This window comes from Loxodonta africana, chromosome 1 (genome assembly GCF_030014295.1).
Source record: "Loxodonta africana isolate mLoxAfr1 chromosome 1, mLoxAfr1.hap2, whole genome shotgun sequence".
Lineage (NCBI taxonomy): Eukaryota > Metazoa > Chordata > Mammalia > Proboscidea > Elephantidae > Loxodonta > Loxodonta africana.
Genome location: NC_087342.1, coordinates 91895542 through 91910995, shown reverse-complemented (window position 1 = coordinate 91910995; position 15454 = coordinate 91895542). Strand labels below are relative to the sequence as shown.

Here is a 15454-nt window from a genome sequence, read left to right as displayed (position 1 = left end):
GGCGTAGGGTTTGCTGGGCTGGTGGGGAGACTGTGTCTAGAGCGAGTGGGCCTGATCAGGCTTCTGTCGCGCTGAAGGGACAGCCCTAGGTCCAGGGAAAAGTCTCCCTTTCTGTGAGACCCGCCTTCCCCGGCCCCGGCCCCTCCCAGTTCCCCCAGCGACAGCCGCTTCCTGGTCCCCGTCTCAACCATGGCTGAAGAACAACCACAGGTCGAATTGTTCGTGAAGGTAAGGACACCCTCTCCCTCCTTGGCTACCCTCCAAGTTTCTGGAAGCCAACTTTCTCACCTTTCCCCAGCTCCAACCTTAACTCCCCAATCCCTTCCCTCCTCGACCCCAATCCCCGGCCTCACAGGCAATCTTTAAGGGGTGTTGCGGGAGGGAAAGACAATTGACTTGTGAGCAGGTAAGGGGAGTTCCTGGCTTGGCGCTGAAAAGTTTGTAAAAGCACAAGTTTCCTGCAGCCTACGGGAGAGGAATGTAGAGAAAGAGAGTTCCCGGAAGTTGAAAGATTGACTAGGGGTGGAGGGCGAAGGCGAGCTGGTAGAAGGACTGGGAGAGAAAAGGGCACCGGGAGTCCAGCAGGGTTTGGGAGGGGCACTAATTAGGACGTGTGGCCCTAACAGAAGTTCAGAGGTTGGAGGCGAGGGGCGTAGTGGGGGAGACTTGGAGAAGAGATTGGGTGTGGGGAAGCGAGGTTACAAGGAAGAGGGTGTGTGGTGGGAGGCCTGGGTATGGGAGGAAGTGAATTAGAAAGACTTGTGGGATGGAAGGAAAGAGGGAAGAGAGTGGGAGCAAGATCATGAGGCAGGGCTAGAAGGATGATGGGATGACATATCCCGGGGACTTGGGGAAGCATGAGTAGGAGGTGGCTAGAAGATGAGAGTTTAGCTGTAGCTACAAGGATAGGAGGGGAAAGAAATCAGGAGGAGGGTAGTGTGAGGTAGGGCGTTTAAAAGGTGGTCTCATGGCATTTGGGTATCAAACCACTGGCAGCAGCCTTCTCTGTTTCTGCCCTGCTCCCTCTGCGGCCAGCAGCCACTCCCCTCCCACCCATACTGCCTGCCTTTCCCTGTCCCAGGACCTCGACTCTGTGCCCCTCCTTCCTTTCCTTTGGTATCCTCTCCTCATCTGTCTGTATCCCTGTCTGCGCATTCTCTCACCCTTCCTTTTCCAGTCTCCTCTCTCCGCTTTTCTCCTTTCGTTCATCTTTGTGTGTTCCTGCCTGGCTCTCCCTCTCTTTTATGCTTGGGTTCCTCAGGCAGCCATTCCCTCTCCCCGTGCCCAGTGAAGTTGCAGCCGAGCCTGGGTCCCACCTCCTTAGGTGTGGTCCCCACCTCACTCTTGCACTTGCCTGCCTCAGGGCTATTTTTACTCCTGGGTGAGGCTGTGCAGCAGAAGTCCTGGCCCTGTGTAAGGATCATCTGGAGCCAGAGGACTGACTCCTTGTGCTGGAAGACCCCAGCAGGGTTGGTGGGAAGAGGGAGGTTGCCTTAGCTACCCAGGCCCAAGCCTCACAGGTCCCTGCCCCCACTTCCTTGCCCGGAAGGAAGCTGCTGAGGCCTGAGACACAGAGAGATGAATCACCCTCAGCATACGGGGAGGTGTGTGTCCCTTGGGGGATGAGGTCACCACTTGCCAATCAGAGAGCAGCCCCTCTGCAAGGCCCTCCACATCTCTAGGGGGAGGCTCAGGACCCCTTGACTCCCCACCCAGAAGCAGCTTGCCTAGAGGTGTAAAGACCCGGAACTCTGGCTTCCAAACCCTGCTCCACCCCAGATCCTGCCCTCAGGTCCTAATCCATTCAGGAACTGGGAATCTGGGCCTCTAGCTGCAACTCCGACCTCACCAGAGTCCCACTCCCCTTCCCTCTCTGGGGTCCAAGTTTTCCAAGACCCACTCCCTCTGCCTACCTCCTACCTGTCCTCAACTCTCTGAGGAGCCAGAAATCTGTCTTTGCAGAAAATTTCCGCTTTGACCCAGCTCAAAGATGGAGAGCTGAGTTTTGGGGGGAGCTTTTATGGGTCATATGGTGTGTGTGTCATGACTAGGCAGAAAACAGCTGGGTCTGGGAACAGGAGATGCGGAGAATGGTCTGGGGAAGGGGATGGGGTGCTCCAGGCCTAACCTTGGGGTGGGGTTGCTTTTCAGGCTGGCAGTGATGGGGCCAAGATTGGAAACTGCCCCTTCTCCCAGAGACTCTTCATGGTACTCTGGCTCAAGGGAGTCACCTTCAACGTCACCACTGTTGACACCAAGAGGTGGGCCCACTTCTGTTCCTTTAAACACCCATTGTACACACACATGTGCCACACACAAATACTCACCCACCTGAGTCCTTCCATCTAGAACCTTTTCTCCCTCTACCCGGAGTCCCTTTATCTTCCCACATCCCTCCATTTCCCCTTTCTGGTTCTTGCGTTCTTTTCCTGTCCTGATGCCTGGCCTCTTCCTCCAGGCGGACGGAGACAGTGCAGAAGCTGTGCCCAGGAGGGCAACTCCCGTTCCTCCTGTATGGCACCGAAGTACACACAGATACCAACAAGATCGAGGAATTTTTGGAGGCAGTACTGTGTCCTCCCAGGTATAGGGGCCCTCAGAAAGGGGAGACGGGAGCTGGCGGATTCTGGAAAAGAGAGAGGTTGAAGAAGTTGAAGACAGAATGGTGGTGGGGCTAGGGCAGGGAAACTGAGGCTCCTCCCAGGAAGATATCTAACCCTGTTTCTCCTCTTGGCTCTCAGGTACCCCAAGCTGGCAGCTCTGAACCCTGAGTCCAACACAGCTGGGCTGGATGTATTTGCCAAATTTTCTGCCTACATCAAGAATTCAAACCCAGCCCTCAATGACAGTGAGTCTTGTGGGTCAGAAGCCTGGGTCCTAAGAGGAATGGGGGAGATCCAGAGGGTTGGGAGGCAGTAGAGTCATCTAGAAGTTCAGTTATCAAAATATCAGGGAGATGGAGCAGATGTAGGCAAAACTCTTCCCCCCCTTATTTTTGCTTGACCCTTATATTTCCCTACATTCTCACTGACCATGACTTTTAAACCTCTCTCATTTGTTTCCTACCTTTTTATGCTCCACTGGGGGACATTAATTGGCTACTGGACTGCTTTCTGGCAGAATAGGGTTGTGTTTAAGAACAATGGGAAACCCTGGTGGTGTAGTGGTTAAGTGCTATGGCTGTTAACCAAGAGGTCAGCAGTTCGAATCTGCCAGGTGTTCCTTGGAAGCTCTGTGGGGCAGTTGTACTCTGTCCTACAGGGTCGCTATGAGTCGGAATTGACTTGATGGCAGTGGGTTTGGTTTGGTTTTGGTTTAAGAACAATGACTCAGGTGGATCCAGACTACCTGAGTCCAAATCCAGCTAGCTGTGTGACCTTGGGCAAGTCATTTAACCTTCTGTAAATCCACTCTCAGATCTGTAAATGAAGATTACAATAACTACTTTCATAGGTTGTTGTGAGAATTAAATGAGTTTTTATGTGTAAAATGCTCAGAGTAACTTAGAAAACTAACTACACTCGTGTTAGTTATTATTTTGGGCTGACCTAACCATTATTATCTAGCCCCCGCCCCCCCCCACCCCCCCCATGGACCTTCTTGGACTGGCTAGGAAGGATTATTGCCAGTGTTCTAATCAATTCTTCTCTTGCAAGATCTGGAGAAGGGACTCCTGAAAGCCCTGAAGGTTTTGGACAATTACTTGATATCCCCCCTCCCAGAAGAAGTAGATGAGACCAGTGCTGAGGATGAGGGCATCTCTCAGAGGAAGTTTCTGGATGGCAATGAGCTTACCCTGGCTGACTGCAACCTGTTGCCAAAGCTCCATATTGTGCAGGTGGGTGCTCAATGGGAGGAGAGGATGGCTCTTTAAGGAACTCCCACATGGGCTTTCCATGACAACCACTCCAAAGATGCCTTCTTCTTTGGGTGGTTTCCATAGACTGCCACCAATGGCAGACCCCACCCAGTCCTTCTTGTCAGCACTGCTGGCAAAACCACTACTTGAGAGGACCACTTTCTATAATATAAGCTGTGGGTGCAAAAAGACTGTCCAAAAGTAATACATCCCAGTATTACTTTCAAGAGTGCTCTTCCTGCCTCTGTATCACTGCCAAATCCCTAGATCAGACAAAGCAGCCTTTTCCTGAAGTCAAAGCTTTACCTCCCTTTATAGCTTCAGTCTCTACTTCCTCTTGTGGAAGATGAAAACCGCTGGTTCCCAATGTTTCTCATAGCCTCAAAGCTATGGTTTAGTTTTTGAAACATAGGCCCAATGTCAATCTGGCACACAACTATGTATTGAACATCTGCTATGTACTAGGCATTGAAAGATACAAAGATGTGTGATGATTGGTCCTTGCCCTTAAAGTGTTTGAAATCTTACTAAAATAAAACACTCAATTGAAAGTTAATAATACATGATTCAAAGCCAAATAAAAAATAGAGACCAAAAAATCACTGTGGAAATTCAAGAGAAGAATTTTATGGCATGTGACTAGAGTCTCAATTTTAAAATCAAGAGGAGAAAAGTAGCACCATGGAATAGGGTGGTCTGGAAAGGAGCTGGCTATAAATGGTTAGGGTTTCAGTTAAGTGGAGAGGAAGGGTGAAGACACTGCAAGATAGTGAGGAGTTAAGATGACTGAAGAAGATGATTCATGTGGGAGATTATAATCAATAGGAAAAGAAGTCAGATGGTGGAGGTTCTTTAATGACTGGACAAGAAGGCTGGATTTTATCATGTAGGCTGTGGGAGAAGGGGGAGACCACCAGTATGACAGCCAATGTGGCTACCCAGGGCTAACATGTTGGTCCCTCTCCTCTCCCCACCACTAGGTTGTATGCAAGAAGTACCGGGGATTCTCCATCCCGGAGCAGTTAAGGGGAGTGCATCGGTACTTGCGCAATGCCTATGCTCGGGAAGAATTCGCCTCTACTTGTCCAGATGATGAGGAGATTGAGTTGGCCTATGAGCAAGTGGCCAAAGCCCTCAAATAAGCCCCTCTTGGGGCTTCCTTGCCTCCCTCCATTTTCTCTACAAAGGCCCTGGGTAGTTACCACATTGCTACCCAATGGACACACTCCAAAACGGCCAGTGGGCAGGGAATCCTGGGCCATTTGTTCGGGGCTGGCTAGGGGGATGAGGGGAAAGAATGGGAGGCCTGGGTGAGATTTTTATTGTAGGGTGGGGTGGGTAGGACAATGTATTTCAGTAATAAAATACAGAATGAAAATCTAGTGGTGTTTTTACATGAAGGGGTCTTGAAGTATGGGTGATATGGTGGGTCAATGACCTTAAACTCAAGATCAAAGCCAGGAATTAAGATGAAGGGGTGTTTGTGGTGGGGGCTGCCATTTTTCCTGTGAGCTGGAAAGCAGGATACTGCACCGTCCTCCCTATAGCAGCCGGGTGGTCCATGCCGTGTTTGCTGTCTCGCCGCCAGGGCGGGCCAGATCTGGGTGGGCCCAGTCTGCGCTCGTGGGGCGGGGCCCGAGGAGTCCAGTGAAGGGGGGCACAGTCTGAGTGGAATGGGCGCGGCCTAGCTGGGCGGAGTGGCTTCGAGGAGCCCCTCCCCGTCCCGCTTAGACAATGCCCCGGAGCCGCCAGACCTTCGCGCCCCCGCCCGATCCTAGTACATCAGCTCGCCTACCCCGGGGCACCCCCCCAAAAGCCAGAGCTTCCAATCCCCAAGGCTTGAAGACTAAGACGCCCATCTCCACCAACTCTGCCTTCGGGAGGGAGGGAGCCAAGCCGAGATCGCAGCACGGCAGGAGTGCGGGTGGCCGCTGGAGGTGAGTCTGGGATGAAGGGTGTCCCCTGGACCGTGTGGTGACCAGAGTTCTTGGGGGTGCTGGGCCCGTGGCGGCACCAGACGGAGAGTTCAGGGGACCAGTATTTGTACGTGGAGCTTGGTGGGTGGGCTTCGGGAAAATCGACCGGAGGACCGGCTCCTGGAGCCGGGAGTGGCAGCTGCTCCCCTGAACCACGCCCCCCGTTTCCCCGCCCCTCATTTCGTTTTCGACCTCTCCCAGTCCCCCGGGGCTCGGTCTGGTTTATACTGGGTCGCGCTAGGGGCAGCGTGACCGTTCGGGGTGGAGGGGTGTTTAACTCCTTACACGCTAATCCCTCCTTCCCGGTCTCTCCTTTCCTTGCTCGGGGATCCGGAACTTCCATCCCCCAGACCCTGACTCTCTCCCTAGCTGTCTCCCCCGGTCCCATAACCCCTGTGAGTCCCTAGCTGGACTTCAGGTCCCTCGGGCAGCGAGCAGCTGAGGGTTAAGGAGGCGGGGCCGCTGCATTTTTGGGGAGTGAGCGCATCCTAGCGGCTGCCAAAAGGGGCGCCCAACAGGAATCTCGAGAAGGCCCCAAGCAGGGGCAACAGGTGTTTTGGAGATTAGGAATCCCGGTCCTGTTGGCCGGACTTCCCCTAAAGCAGCATACTCGTTAGGGTGCGGAGTGGAGGGGGTTCGCCAGAAGGAGGCGGTCTAGAATAGGTGGGGCGAGTGGGAGGGGCGCCCGGAGATGGCAGGAAGACCTGGGCGTTCTTAACCACCCCCGTGCCCTTCTCTGCATGTCTCTTTCTCTCCTCCCCCCCTTTCTGTCTCTTCTCCCAGGCAGGTGAAGTAAAAAGAGAAAACTAAGGAACCAGCACTGCCAGAGGAGGCGTTTGTGTGGATGGGATGGGGACGCCGGGGGAGGGGCTGGGCCGCTGCTCCCATGCCCTGATCCGGGGGGTCCCTGAGAGCCTCGGCTCGGGGGAGGGTTCGGGGGCTGGTCTCCCAGCGCTGGACCTGGCCAAAGCTCAGAGGGAGCACGGAGTGCTGGGGGGTAAACTGAGGCAGCGACTGGGACTGCAGCTGCTAGAACTGCCTCCTGAGGAGTCGCTGCCGCTAGGACCGCTGCTTGGTGACACGGCCGTGATCCAAGGGGACACAGCCTTAATCACGCGGCCCTGGAGCCCCGCCCGCAGGCCAGAGGTGAGCGCCAGGGCGCAGACTGGAGGAAAGAGGACCAGAGGAAAGAGGGCGAGCACGGGAGGAGCTAGAATCCCAGGCTAATGGGAAGAAATTGGGGAGGTGGACATCTCTCAGCCTCGCGCCCTCCTCCTCTCCTGCCCCAAGGTCGATGGAGTCCGGAAAGCCCTCCAAGACCTGGGACTCCGAATTGTGGAGATGGGGGACGAAAGCGCGACGCTGGATGGCACCGATGTTCTCTTCACTGGTATGGCTGGGGTGCTGGCACAGCGGGTTCTGATACAGGGAAGCAAAGTGGGAGACTGGGCCGTCTCAGGCTTTGTTTCCAACTTAATCTCGCTCTTAACCCTCCGTGGCCTCCCTGGCTCAGGCCGGGAGTTTTTCGTAGGCCTCTCCAAATGGACCAATCATCGAGGAGCTGAGATCGTGGCGGACACGTTCCGGGTGAGGACCTAGCCCAGCCTTGGGCGGGGGGAGGGGACCCGCGGAGAACGGAGAACCGGGGAGCCTGAGAGCAATCTTTGTTTGAGGTCATTCCCTCACCCCTCCCGCGCCCCTAAATACCTCCCCTTATTCTTTCTAGGACTTCGCAGTCTCCACTGTACCGGTCTCGGGTTCCTCCCACCTGCGCAGTCTCTGCGGTATGGGAGGACCCCGCACTGTAGTGGCGGGCAGCAGCGACGCTGCGCAAAAGGCTGTCAGGGTGAGGGGGGCGGGACTGGGATGGGGCGTGGCCCCGGCCTGGGGAGGCGGGGAGCTAGGGAGGCTTAGAGAATTAGACCCAACCTTGCCCTCACGGAGCTGTCCATCTGGTGGAAAACAATAAGTTACAATAGCTGGAGAGAACACTGGGAGGCCACAGAACAGAGGCAATTACTTCTGGCGTTTCAAGCATCTAAGATGTGACTTGAAGGATGGGTTGGACAGACAGGGACAGGCTGGAGAAGGGAAGAAGAGGGAGGGCTGCGAGCGGAAAGAACTGCATGTGAATTCCAGGTGGTGGTTGTGTGCCCATCAAGTCGATTCCAATTCGTAATGACCCTTTAGGACAGAATAGAACTTTCCCATTGGGTTTCCTAGGCTGTAATCCTTACGAGAGTCACTGGTGGGTTCGAACTCCGGACCTTTCAGTTAGCGGCCCGGCGCTTTAACCATTGCAACACCAGGGCTTCTTGAATTTGAGGTAGAAATTAGTAAATGTAACTAAAGCACTTATCACAGTGCCTGGCAATAGTAAGTGCTATGTGTTTGCTGTCATTATTATTCCAAATTTAACGTCCACAGCCCTTAGTGGTGGTCAAGCAGACAGATTCAGTTGCAGAGAGGTTCTCAGATTTGAAAGCTTCCTCTTCCCTCCCCACCCATCTCTCCCCCAGGCAATGGCAGTGCTGACTGATCACCCCTACGCCTCTCTGACCCTCCCAGACGACACAGCAGCTGACTGTCTCTTTCTGCGTCCTGGGTTACCTGGTGCATCCCCTTTCCTCCTTCACCGTGGAGGTGGGGACCTGCCCAACAGTCAGGAGGTGAGGGACAGCAGGATCCCCACTAGCACCACTACCAAGCAGAAAGTTGCCACAGGCCTTTCTGGTGGGAGGACAGAGTGTGGGGTGCCTTCTTTAGAAGCCAGGGTGCGCTACTCTGCGCTGACTAGAAGTGGAGCCTGGCTATGGCTTCAGAATCTTACCGTCCCCCCACTATGCCCTCCCTACAGGCACTACAGAAGCTCACTGATGTCACCCTGGTACCTGTGTCCTGCTCAGAACTGGAGAAGGTGGGCGCTGGGCTCAGCTCCCTGTGCCTGGTGCTCAGCACACGCCCCCACAGCTGAGGCTTGGCCCTGGGTCCTGGCTGGCTAGGGGTAGGGCAGTGAAGGGAACAGAAGGAGAGGTGGGTTAGATAGAGGATGGTGAGTAGGCAGTAGTGGGGAAAGGCCCCAAGATGGGGGGAGGGCAGAGTGTGGGAAAAAAGATAGGGGCCAATGGGTGAGTGTTCTCCCCCAGAACCAATAAAATAGAACTGACCTTTTAGATTGGCCTGTGGCTGCTGTCTTACTGGGCCAGAGGGACAGGGGCAAGGCTAAAACTTGAGGTTGGGGTCAGGGCTGGGAAGGAGGCCTCTCATTAAACAAACCCTCATTAAGTACTTACTCATTGCCCATCCCTGTCATGGGTGCTTGGCTGTAAGATGGACAAGAGAGAATTTCTATTGTGGGGAGTGCGTCCAGAACAGAGAAGGGAGAATGTGGGTGGATCACTCTCTGTATTTATCTAAACATCAGATGATTCAGAAAAGGGTAGATTACCAGCCCACCTCATGTGATAGAGAGGAAGAAATGATGACATTCATTTTCATTCACTCATTTACTGAGGTGTAGCAGTGATACAGAAAGGGTCAGTCCCTTGATGTCAGGGAGCTCAGTTGCAAATTGAAATACAGATTGTAATGGAACAGTTCACAGGAGGCTGTTGCTATGAGAAAAGTCAGGGGCTCTCCAAGGCATCAGAGAATATGCAGGGATAGGGCAAGAAGGGTCAGGAAAGGCTTCCCAGAAAAAGTTACATTTGAACTGAGTCCTGAAGATGAATAAGAATTAGGCAAGTAGTGGGAAGGAGCGGAAAGGGTACTCCAGGAAGAAGGAACTGCATAGGCAAAGGCATATGTGGGGGCTGAGGAGAATTTCACTAAGGCTGGTATATTGTACACATGTGTATTAGTGACAGGGATGACCCTGGAGAGTTGACAGTCCTGTAGCACCTTGAACCCAAAGCCAAGGGCCATGGGCTCAGAGCTAGAGACTAAGGAGAGAAATACTACATTTCTGGAATAAGGGCTGTTAAGAGCAGGTTAGCATTTGGGGAGGACCTCTGGCTAAAAAAAAAAAAAAATTCTGGTGGACAAGGGCAGGAGTGAGGTGGGGCTATGGGCAAGGCAAGCAGGAAATGAGAATACATTTAGGCAGCAATGCTGGGTGTGGAGAAGGGTGTGGATTTGACAGTGATAAAATAGAAACAGAGAGGACTTAGTAGCCCACTGTCTGAGGGTGAGAAGGGAAAGAGATCTGTATGACTCCCAGTTTCTGGCTTGGCAACTGGGTTGACAAAGAGAGAATCCAGAGGATTGAGTGCGTGTTTTGGGAAGTGACAATGAGTTGGACTTTGGACATGCTGTGTTTAAGATGCCTGGGGCCAGCCAGGCAGGGATGTTCCAGGGACAGTTTTGGAAATTCCAGATCTGAGATGTGAGGTGGAGAGAGATCTGGGTGTCATTTGCAGAGGTGAGGGCTGAATGCCTTGCTGTGAATAAGAGCATCCCAGAAGACAAAGAGGAAGAAAGAATAAAATAAACCTACAATGATTGAGAATGCTGTGGATGTGGGGAACATGGAAGAGGAGTCCAGAAGGAAGTCACCAGCAGTGAATGAAAAGTTCAAAGAATGCAGCAGTCAAAGGCCAACCAAATGAATGCTAAACAATGTTTACTGGATATGGCCATTAGGACACCATTGGCACCTTACGGAGCGCAAATGAGCAGTGGGAGGGAAAAAGAAGAAAGTGGAAGAAGCAGGTGTAGGACACTTGTTCACAAAGCTAACTGTGCAGGGAAGAGATAGGGCAACTATCTGAGAGTTGTTGATGTCTTAATATGGGGAGGCAGGACTTGGTCAGGTTTAGGAGTTGGGAGACGGTCCCAGTGATGAAGGAGAGATTGGAGTAATTGAAGAAGATAGGGCAGCGGCAGAAAGAGCCTGGAACCCACCCAGTCTAGTTCTCATTTCTATCCCATGGTGCCTTCCTTTTCCAGGTTTTTTTTTGGGGGGGGGGGAGACAGCAGCTATGGAGAGCTATGAGCCTCAGATTATGAGGTTTGGAGTAAGGATTTCCCTTCAAACTACAACTGCATAGATGGTGGAGGCATCAGCAGGGACCGCTGGGGACAGCCGGCGGGAGCTTCTCAGGGCCATATGGTCCAAATCCGCATAGAGCAGGCTCTGAAGGGTGGGGAGGAAGGTAGGATGGAACTAGCAGTCTGATTCCCTTGCGGATCGAGGCCTCTGTCTTTCCAAGCCCACTTCCCTCAGGGATTCTGTCCAGCTCCCCCCTCCCCCCCCATCTCCACACCCTTACCGGTTCCTGGTCAGGATCCTGTGGCAGCTTGGGCCCCTCTTTCATTACTGGCCTCTGCGGCTCGGCTTTCACGAGTGGAGCTATGTGGGGGGGACAGAGCTGAGGGATGGAGAGAGGATGACCAACTTGTCTGCTCCCAGCAAGGGCTCAGACTCAGGAACTGAGGAGTGGGGATGTGCGGGTATGAAAATGGGATGGAGTTAGTCTCACCAAATCTGGAGAATGGTGGAAGCTGGTGTGGGGGAGAGCGCCTGAAAGGGAAGTATAGGAGTAATCGAGAGGCACCAATCTTTTCTTGCTTGTTCTCCTGGGCCCCAGGCCCCACCGTAGACAACTCAGGGACTTGGAGGCTTAGACGCACAAAATCGTATAGACCCCACCCACAGAGACAGCCCCGCCTACTCCGCGATCCTTTTTTCCTCCCCCGCCCTCATTTAGCTTCGCCTTCCTTACCAGGACTCCACCCACCAGGCCTCTGGCCTCGCCCCCAAATTCTGACCTCTCCCATTCTCCAACCCACACCCGAGGGCTCCAGATCTAGATCTTCCGCCTGCTCGGCTTCTGGTCCCGCCCCTCCGGGTTATGGCCCCGCCCCTCCCGCCTCTGGTCAGGTCCCATTAAACCAGACCCAGCTGCCGGTGCTCACCTGCGCAACCACCAGGCCACGCCCAACGCTCCCAGTCCCAGCGCTAAGCCGGCGCCTAACAGCGGGATCAAGAGCTGCGGGTACGTGGGCCCTGGAGGAAAGAGATCAGGGTACCCGAATCACGAGTGCAAAGACTGATACCTAGCTCTCCCACTCAGAAGCCTCCAGCCAAGTCCCCTCTCCTTCCTAAGGGTGTATGTCCAAGATAAGGTCCCTTGTGCGGGCAGACCTTGACTTACCGTGGGGAGGCCCCGAGGCCCTACAATCGGCCCCGTCCTCCAGCACATGAAGCAACGTACGGCTCTCTTCGTCTTGGCGGCCCTTGCAGAAAAAGGTGCCCGAATCTCCCTCGTTCAGGAGCAGCTCCAGCCGCTGGATGCCAGGGTCCAGTGCGCGTAGACGGCCGGCGAAGGGGTGGGCAGGTGGCATGGTGGGGGTTCCGCTCGATGAGGCCCACAGGATCGGACGGCGTCCTTTGGACAAGCCCTTACAGGCTGGGAAGCTAGGTGCCCAGGCCCAGCGGATGGGGTGGGAGACTCCTACGCAGGAGAGATTCACCCGGTCCCCAGGGCGGCCCTCCAAGAAAGGTAGAGCTAGGAGAGCGGCGGTGTGGGGGGGGGGGGCAGTGGTTAGGACAGCTAAATAGAGCGAGACGATCCCCTTCCCTGTCTCCTCTCTTCAGGGCATCTGACCTTGAGCCATCCTGGGTCTTCCCGCGTCCCCCGTCCAGGCGCCCTTACCCCGCCTCCGTCTTTACTCGCGCATCCCCACTTCCCCAGACATCGCTTACCCCCCGGGTCCCCTTGAGTCCCTGAGAGCAGCAGCAGCTGCAGAACCAGGGCCATGGTTGGGATGTGGTGGGGAGAGGGAACAATGAATCAGCGGGGAAGACCGGAGGGAAGTGGGGCGCAGGGGGCTCAGATAAGAGCCGGGCGGGGCCAGCAGCTGCCCTGATCCCTTCGGAATGGGATCCTCCCCGCAGGCCAACTCTCGGCCTTCAAACAGTGCTCACTTAAAATCCATCCTCTGGCCGTTTACACAAGCACTTCCGCATACTTTAACTCCTGCGGTTTAGCAGGGTCCGGGAGCACCTTAGAATTCTGGGTCTTGGCTCTCTAAGTTCAAGTCTTGCCATTGCCCTCTACTGACTGTATGATGTGGGCAAGTCTCTTAACGTCTTTGGGCCTGTTTTCTCATCTGTAAAATGGAGATAATAGCACTTACTTCATTGGGTATTGTGAGGACTAAATAAATCAACACATGTAAAACGCCTAAAACAAAGGCTGACACAGAAAGGTTACCTAAGTGCTTGCCATTATTATTACTAATAACCAACCAACCAATTGCCATCCAGTTGATTCTGGCTTATGGTGATCCCATGTATATAAGAAAACTGTGCTCCATATGGTTTTCAATGGCTAATTTTTTTTTTTAATCATTTCATTTTTTTTTAACTTTTATTGAGCTTCAAGTGAACGTTTACAAATCAAGTCAAACTGTCACATATAAGTTTATATACACCTTACTCCGTACTCCCACTTGCTCTCCCCCTAATGAGTCAGCCCATCCAGTCTCTCCTGGCAATTTTGCCAGCTTCCAACTCTCTCTATCCTCCCATCCCCCCTCCAGACAGGAGATGCCAACACAGTCTCAAGTGTCCACCTGATACAAATAGCTCACTCTTCATCAGCATCTCTCTCCTACCCACTGTCCAGTCCCTTTCATGTCTGATGAGTTGTCTTCGGTGATGGTTCCTGTCCTGGGCCAACAGAAGGTTTGGGGACCATGGCTGCCGGGATTCCTCTAGTCTCAGTCAGACCATTAAGTATGGTCTTTTTGTGAGAGTTTGGGGTCTGCATCCCACTGATCTCCTGCTCCCTTAGGGGTTCTCTGTTGTGCTCCCTGTCAGGGTAGTCTTCGGTTGTGGCCGGGCACCAGCTAGTTCTTCTGGTCTCAGGATGATGTAGGTCTCTGGTTCATGTGGCCCTTTCTGTCTCCTGGGCTCTTAGTTATCGTGTGACCTTGGTGTTCTTCATTCTCCTTTGATCCAGGTGGGTTGAGACCAACTGATGCATCTTAGATGGCCACTTGTTAGCATTTAAGACCCCAGACGCCACATTTCAAAGTGGGATGCAGAATGTTTTCATAATAGAATTATTTTGCCAATTGACTTAGAAGTCCTCTTGAACCATGGTCCCCAAACCCCCGCCCTTGCTCTGCTGACCTTTGAAGCATTCAGTTTATCCCTGAAAGTTCTTTGCTTTTGGTCCAGTCCAGTTGAGCTGACCTTCCATGTATTGAGTATTGTCCTTCCCTTCACCTAAAGCAATTCTTATCTACTGACTAATCAGTAAAAAACCCTCTCCCACCCTCCCTCCCTCCCCTCCTTGTAACCACAAAAGTATGTGTTCTTCTCAGTTTATACTATTTCTCAAGATCTTATAATAGTGGTCTTATACAATATTTGTCCTTTTGCCTCTAATTTCGCTCAGCATAATGCCCTCCAGTTTCCTCCATGTTATGAAATGTTTCACAGATTCGTCACTGTTCTTTATCGATGCGTAGTATTCCATTGTGTGAATATACCACAATTTATTTAACCATTCATCCATTGATGGACACCTTGGTTGCTTCCAGCTTTTTGCTATTTTAAACAGAGCTGCAATAAACATGAGTGTGCATATATCTGTCTGTGTGAAGGCGCTTATTTCTCTAGGGTATATTCCGAGGAGTGGGATTTCTGGGTTGTATGGTAGTTCTATTTCTAAATGTTTAAGATAATGCCAGATGGATTTCCAAAGTGGTTGTACCATTTTACATTCCCACCAGCAGTGTATAAGAGTTCCAATCTCTCCGCAGCCTCTCCAACATTTATTATTTTGTGTTTTTTGGATTAATGCCAGCCTTGTTGGAGTGAGAAAGAATCTCATCGTAGTTTTAATTTGCATTTTTTTTTCTTGTAATGGCTAATGATCGAGAGCATTTTCTCATGTATCTGTTAGCTGTCAATGGCTAATTTTTGAACTGCGAGGCCTTTCTTCCTAGATGCCTCTGGGTAGACTGGAGCATTCAGGGGATCGAGTTAGTTAACCTTTAGTTAACCACTCAAGGACTCCATTATTACTATTCTTATTTTAGCTTCTACCTCACCTCACCTCTTGGTGGCCACGCTGCCCCTCCCAGCTGAGGTGCCCTGCCCAAGCCGACATGCTTTGGTTGGGTAGGCGTGCTCTGGTGAAGGTACACACATTCCACATCCAGGACTTCAGCAGCCCTCCTTGGAGTTAAGTGACTGAGGCCAGGCCAACTCCAAGTGGAGTCAGGGCAGGGTTCCAAGAACCTTCAGGGGGCCTGAAGCAGTTGCCTCTCAGCAGGCAGATCTCCTAGACCTGCAGCCACAGCCCATGATTGTGCTGCTATGAAGTCTTAGAAATCCTCCCTTAAGTCACAAACTCCACTCCATCCTGGGGCTGCAGAGGGGTTGGGAAGATCAAGTAGAGCAGAATTAAGATTAATTCAACCCCTCCCATCCTCTTATTTTGCTTGTTGCTGCATGCCCCCACAAGTGCTCTCCGGGGATCCAGACAGGAACCAAATTTGGCAGTCAGCTTGGACTGTACCCCACTGTCCACTTCCCAGGAACCAGCAGAAGCCACCACCATGGCCATCAGAACATCACGGAGCCTTTTGGTGACACTGCTTC

The 15454-nt window shown here is 52.7% G+C and overlaps 3 protein-coding genes across 10 annotated transcripts; 2 read left to right on the top strand and 1 right to left on the bottom strand.

The window, feature by feature from the left end:
- The first annotated feature begins 43 nt into the window (after positions 1–43).
- On the top strand, positions 44–5237 carry CLIC1 (chloride intracellular channel 1). Its single transcript, XM_010601536.3, has 6 exons — positions 44–228; positions 2152–2261; positions 2459–2584; positions 2742–2848; positions 3657–3838; positions 4840–5237. Exons 1-6 carry the CDS (start codon positions 190–192, stop codon positions 4999–5001), a joined length of 726 nt encoding a protein of 241 aa, XP_010599838.1. The 5' UTR covers positions 44–189; the 3' UTR covers positions 5002–5237.
- A 109-nt stretch (positions 5238–5346) lies between these two features.
- Positions 5347–9008, top strand: DDAH2 (DDAH family member 2, ADMA-independent). 3 transcript variants are annotated; one of them, XM_023541397.2, is made up of 7 exons: positions 5347–5796; positions 6623–6981; positions 7126–7225; positions 7349–7422; positions 7562–7681; positions 8355–8504; positions 8693–9008. In XM_023541397.2, the coding sequence occupies exons 2-7, from the start codon at positions 6685–6687 to the stop codon at positions 8807–8809; spliced, it is 858 nt and encodes a 285-aa protein (XP_023397165.1). In that variant the 5' UTR covers positions 5347–5796; positions 6623–6684; the 3' UTR covers positions 8810–9008. The 3 variants fall into 3 exon arrangements, with proteins under 3 accessions (XP_023397165.1, XP_003422320.1, XP_010599839.1); XM_003422272.4 differs by having other exon boundaries at positions 6619–6981; XM_010601537.3 differs by lacking the exon at positions 7562–7681 and having other exon boundaries at positions 6619–6981.
- Positions 9009–9230: 222 nt separating this feature from the next.
- On the bottom strand, positions 9231–14113 carry MPIG6B (megakaryocyte and platelet inhibitory receptor G6b). Of its 6 annotated transcripts, none has more exons than XM_064283753.1 (6): positions 12542–14113; positions 11991–12344; positions 11752–11842; positions 11316–11356; positions 11106–11185; positions 9231–10969 (listed from the first exon to the last, which is right to left on the bottom strand). In XM_064283753.1, the coding sequence occupies exons 1-6, from the start codon at positions 12594–12596 to the stop codon at positions 10865–10867; spliced, it is 726 nt and encodes a 241-aa protein (XP_064139823.1). In that variant the 5' UTR covers positions 12597–14113; the 3' UTR covers positions 9231–10864. The 6 variants fall into 6 exon arrangements, with proteins under 6 accessions (XP_064139823.1, XP_064139814.1, XP_064139832.1 ...); XM_064283757.1 differs by having other exon boundaries at positions 10860–10969; positions 11106–11204; XM_064283744.1 differs by having other exon boundaries at positions 9231–11185.
- Positions 14114–15454: the final 1341 nt, after the last annotated feature.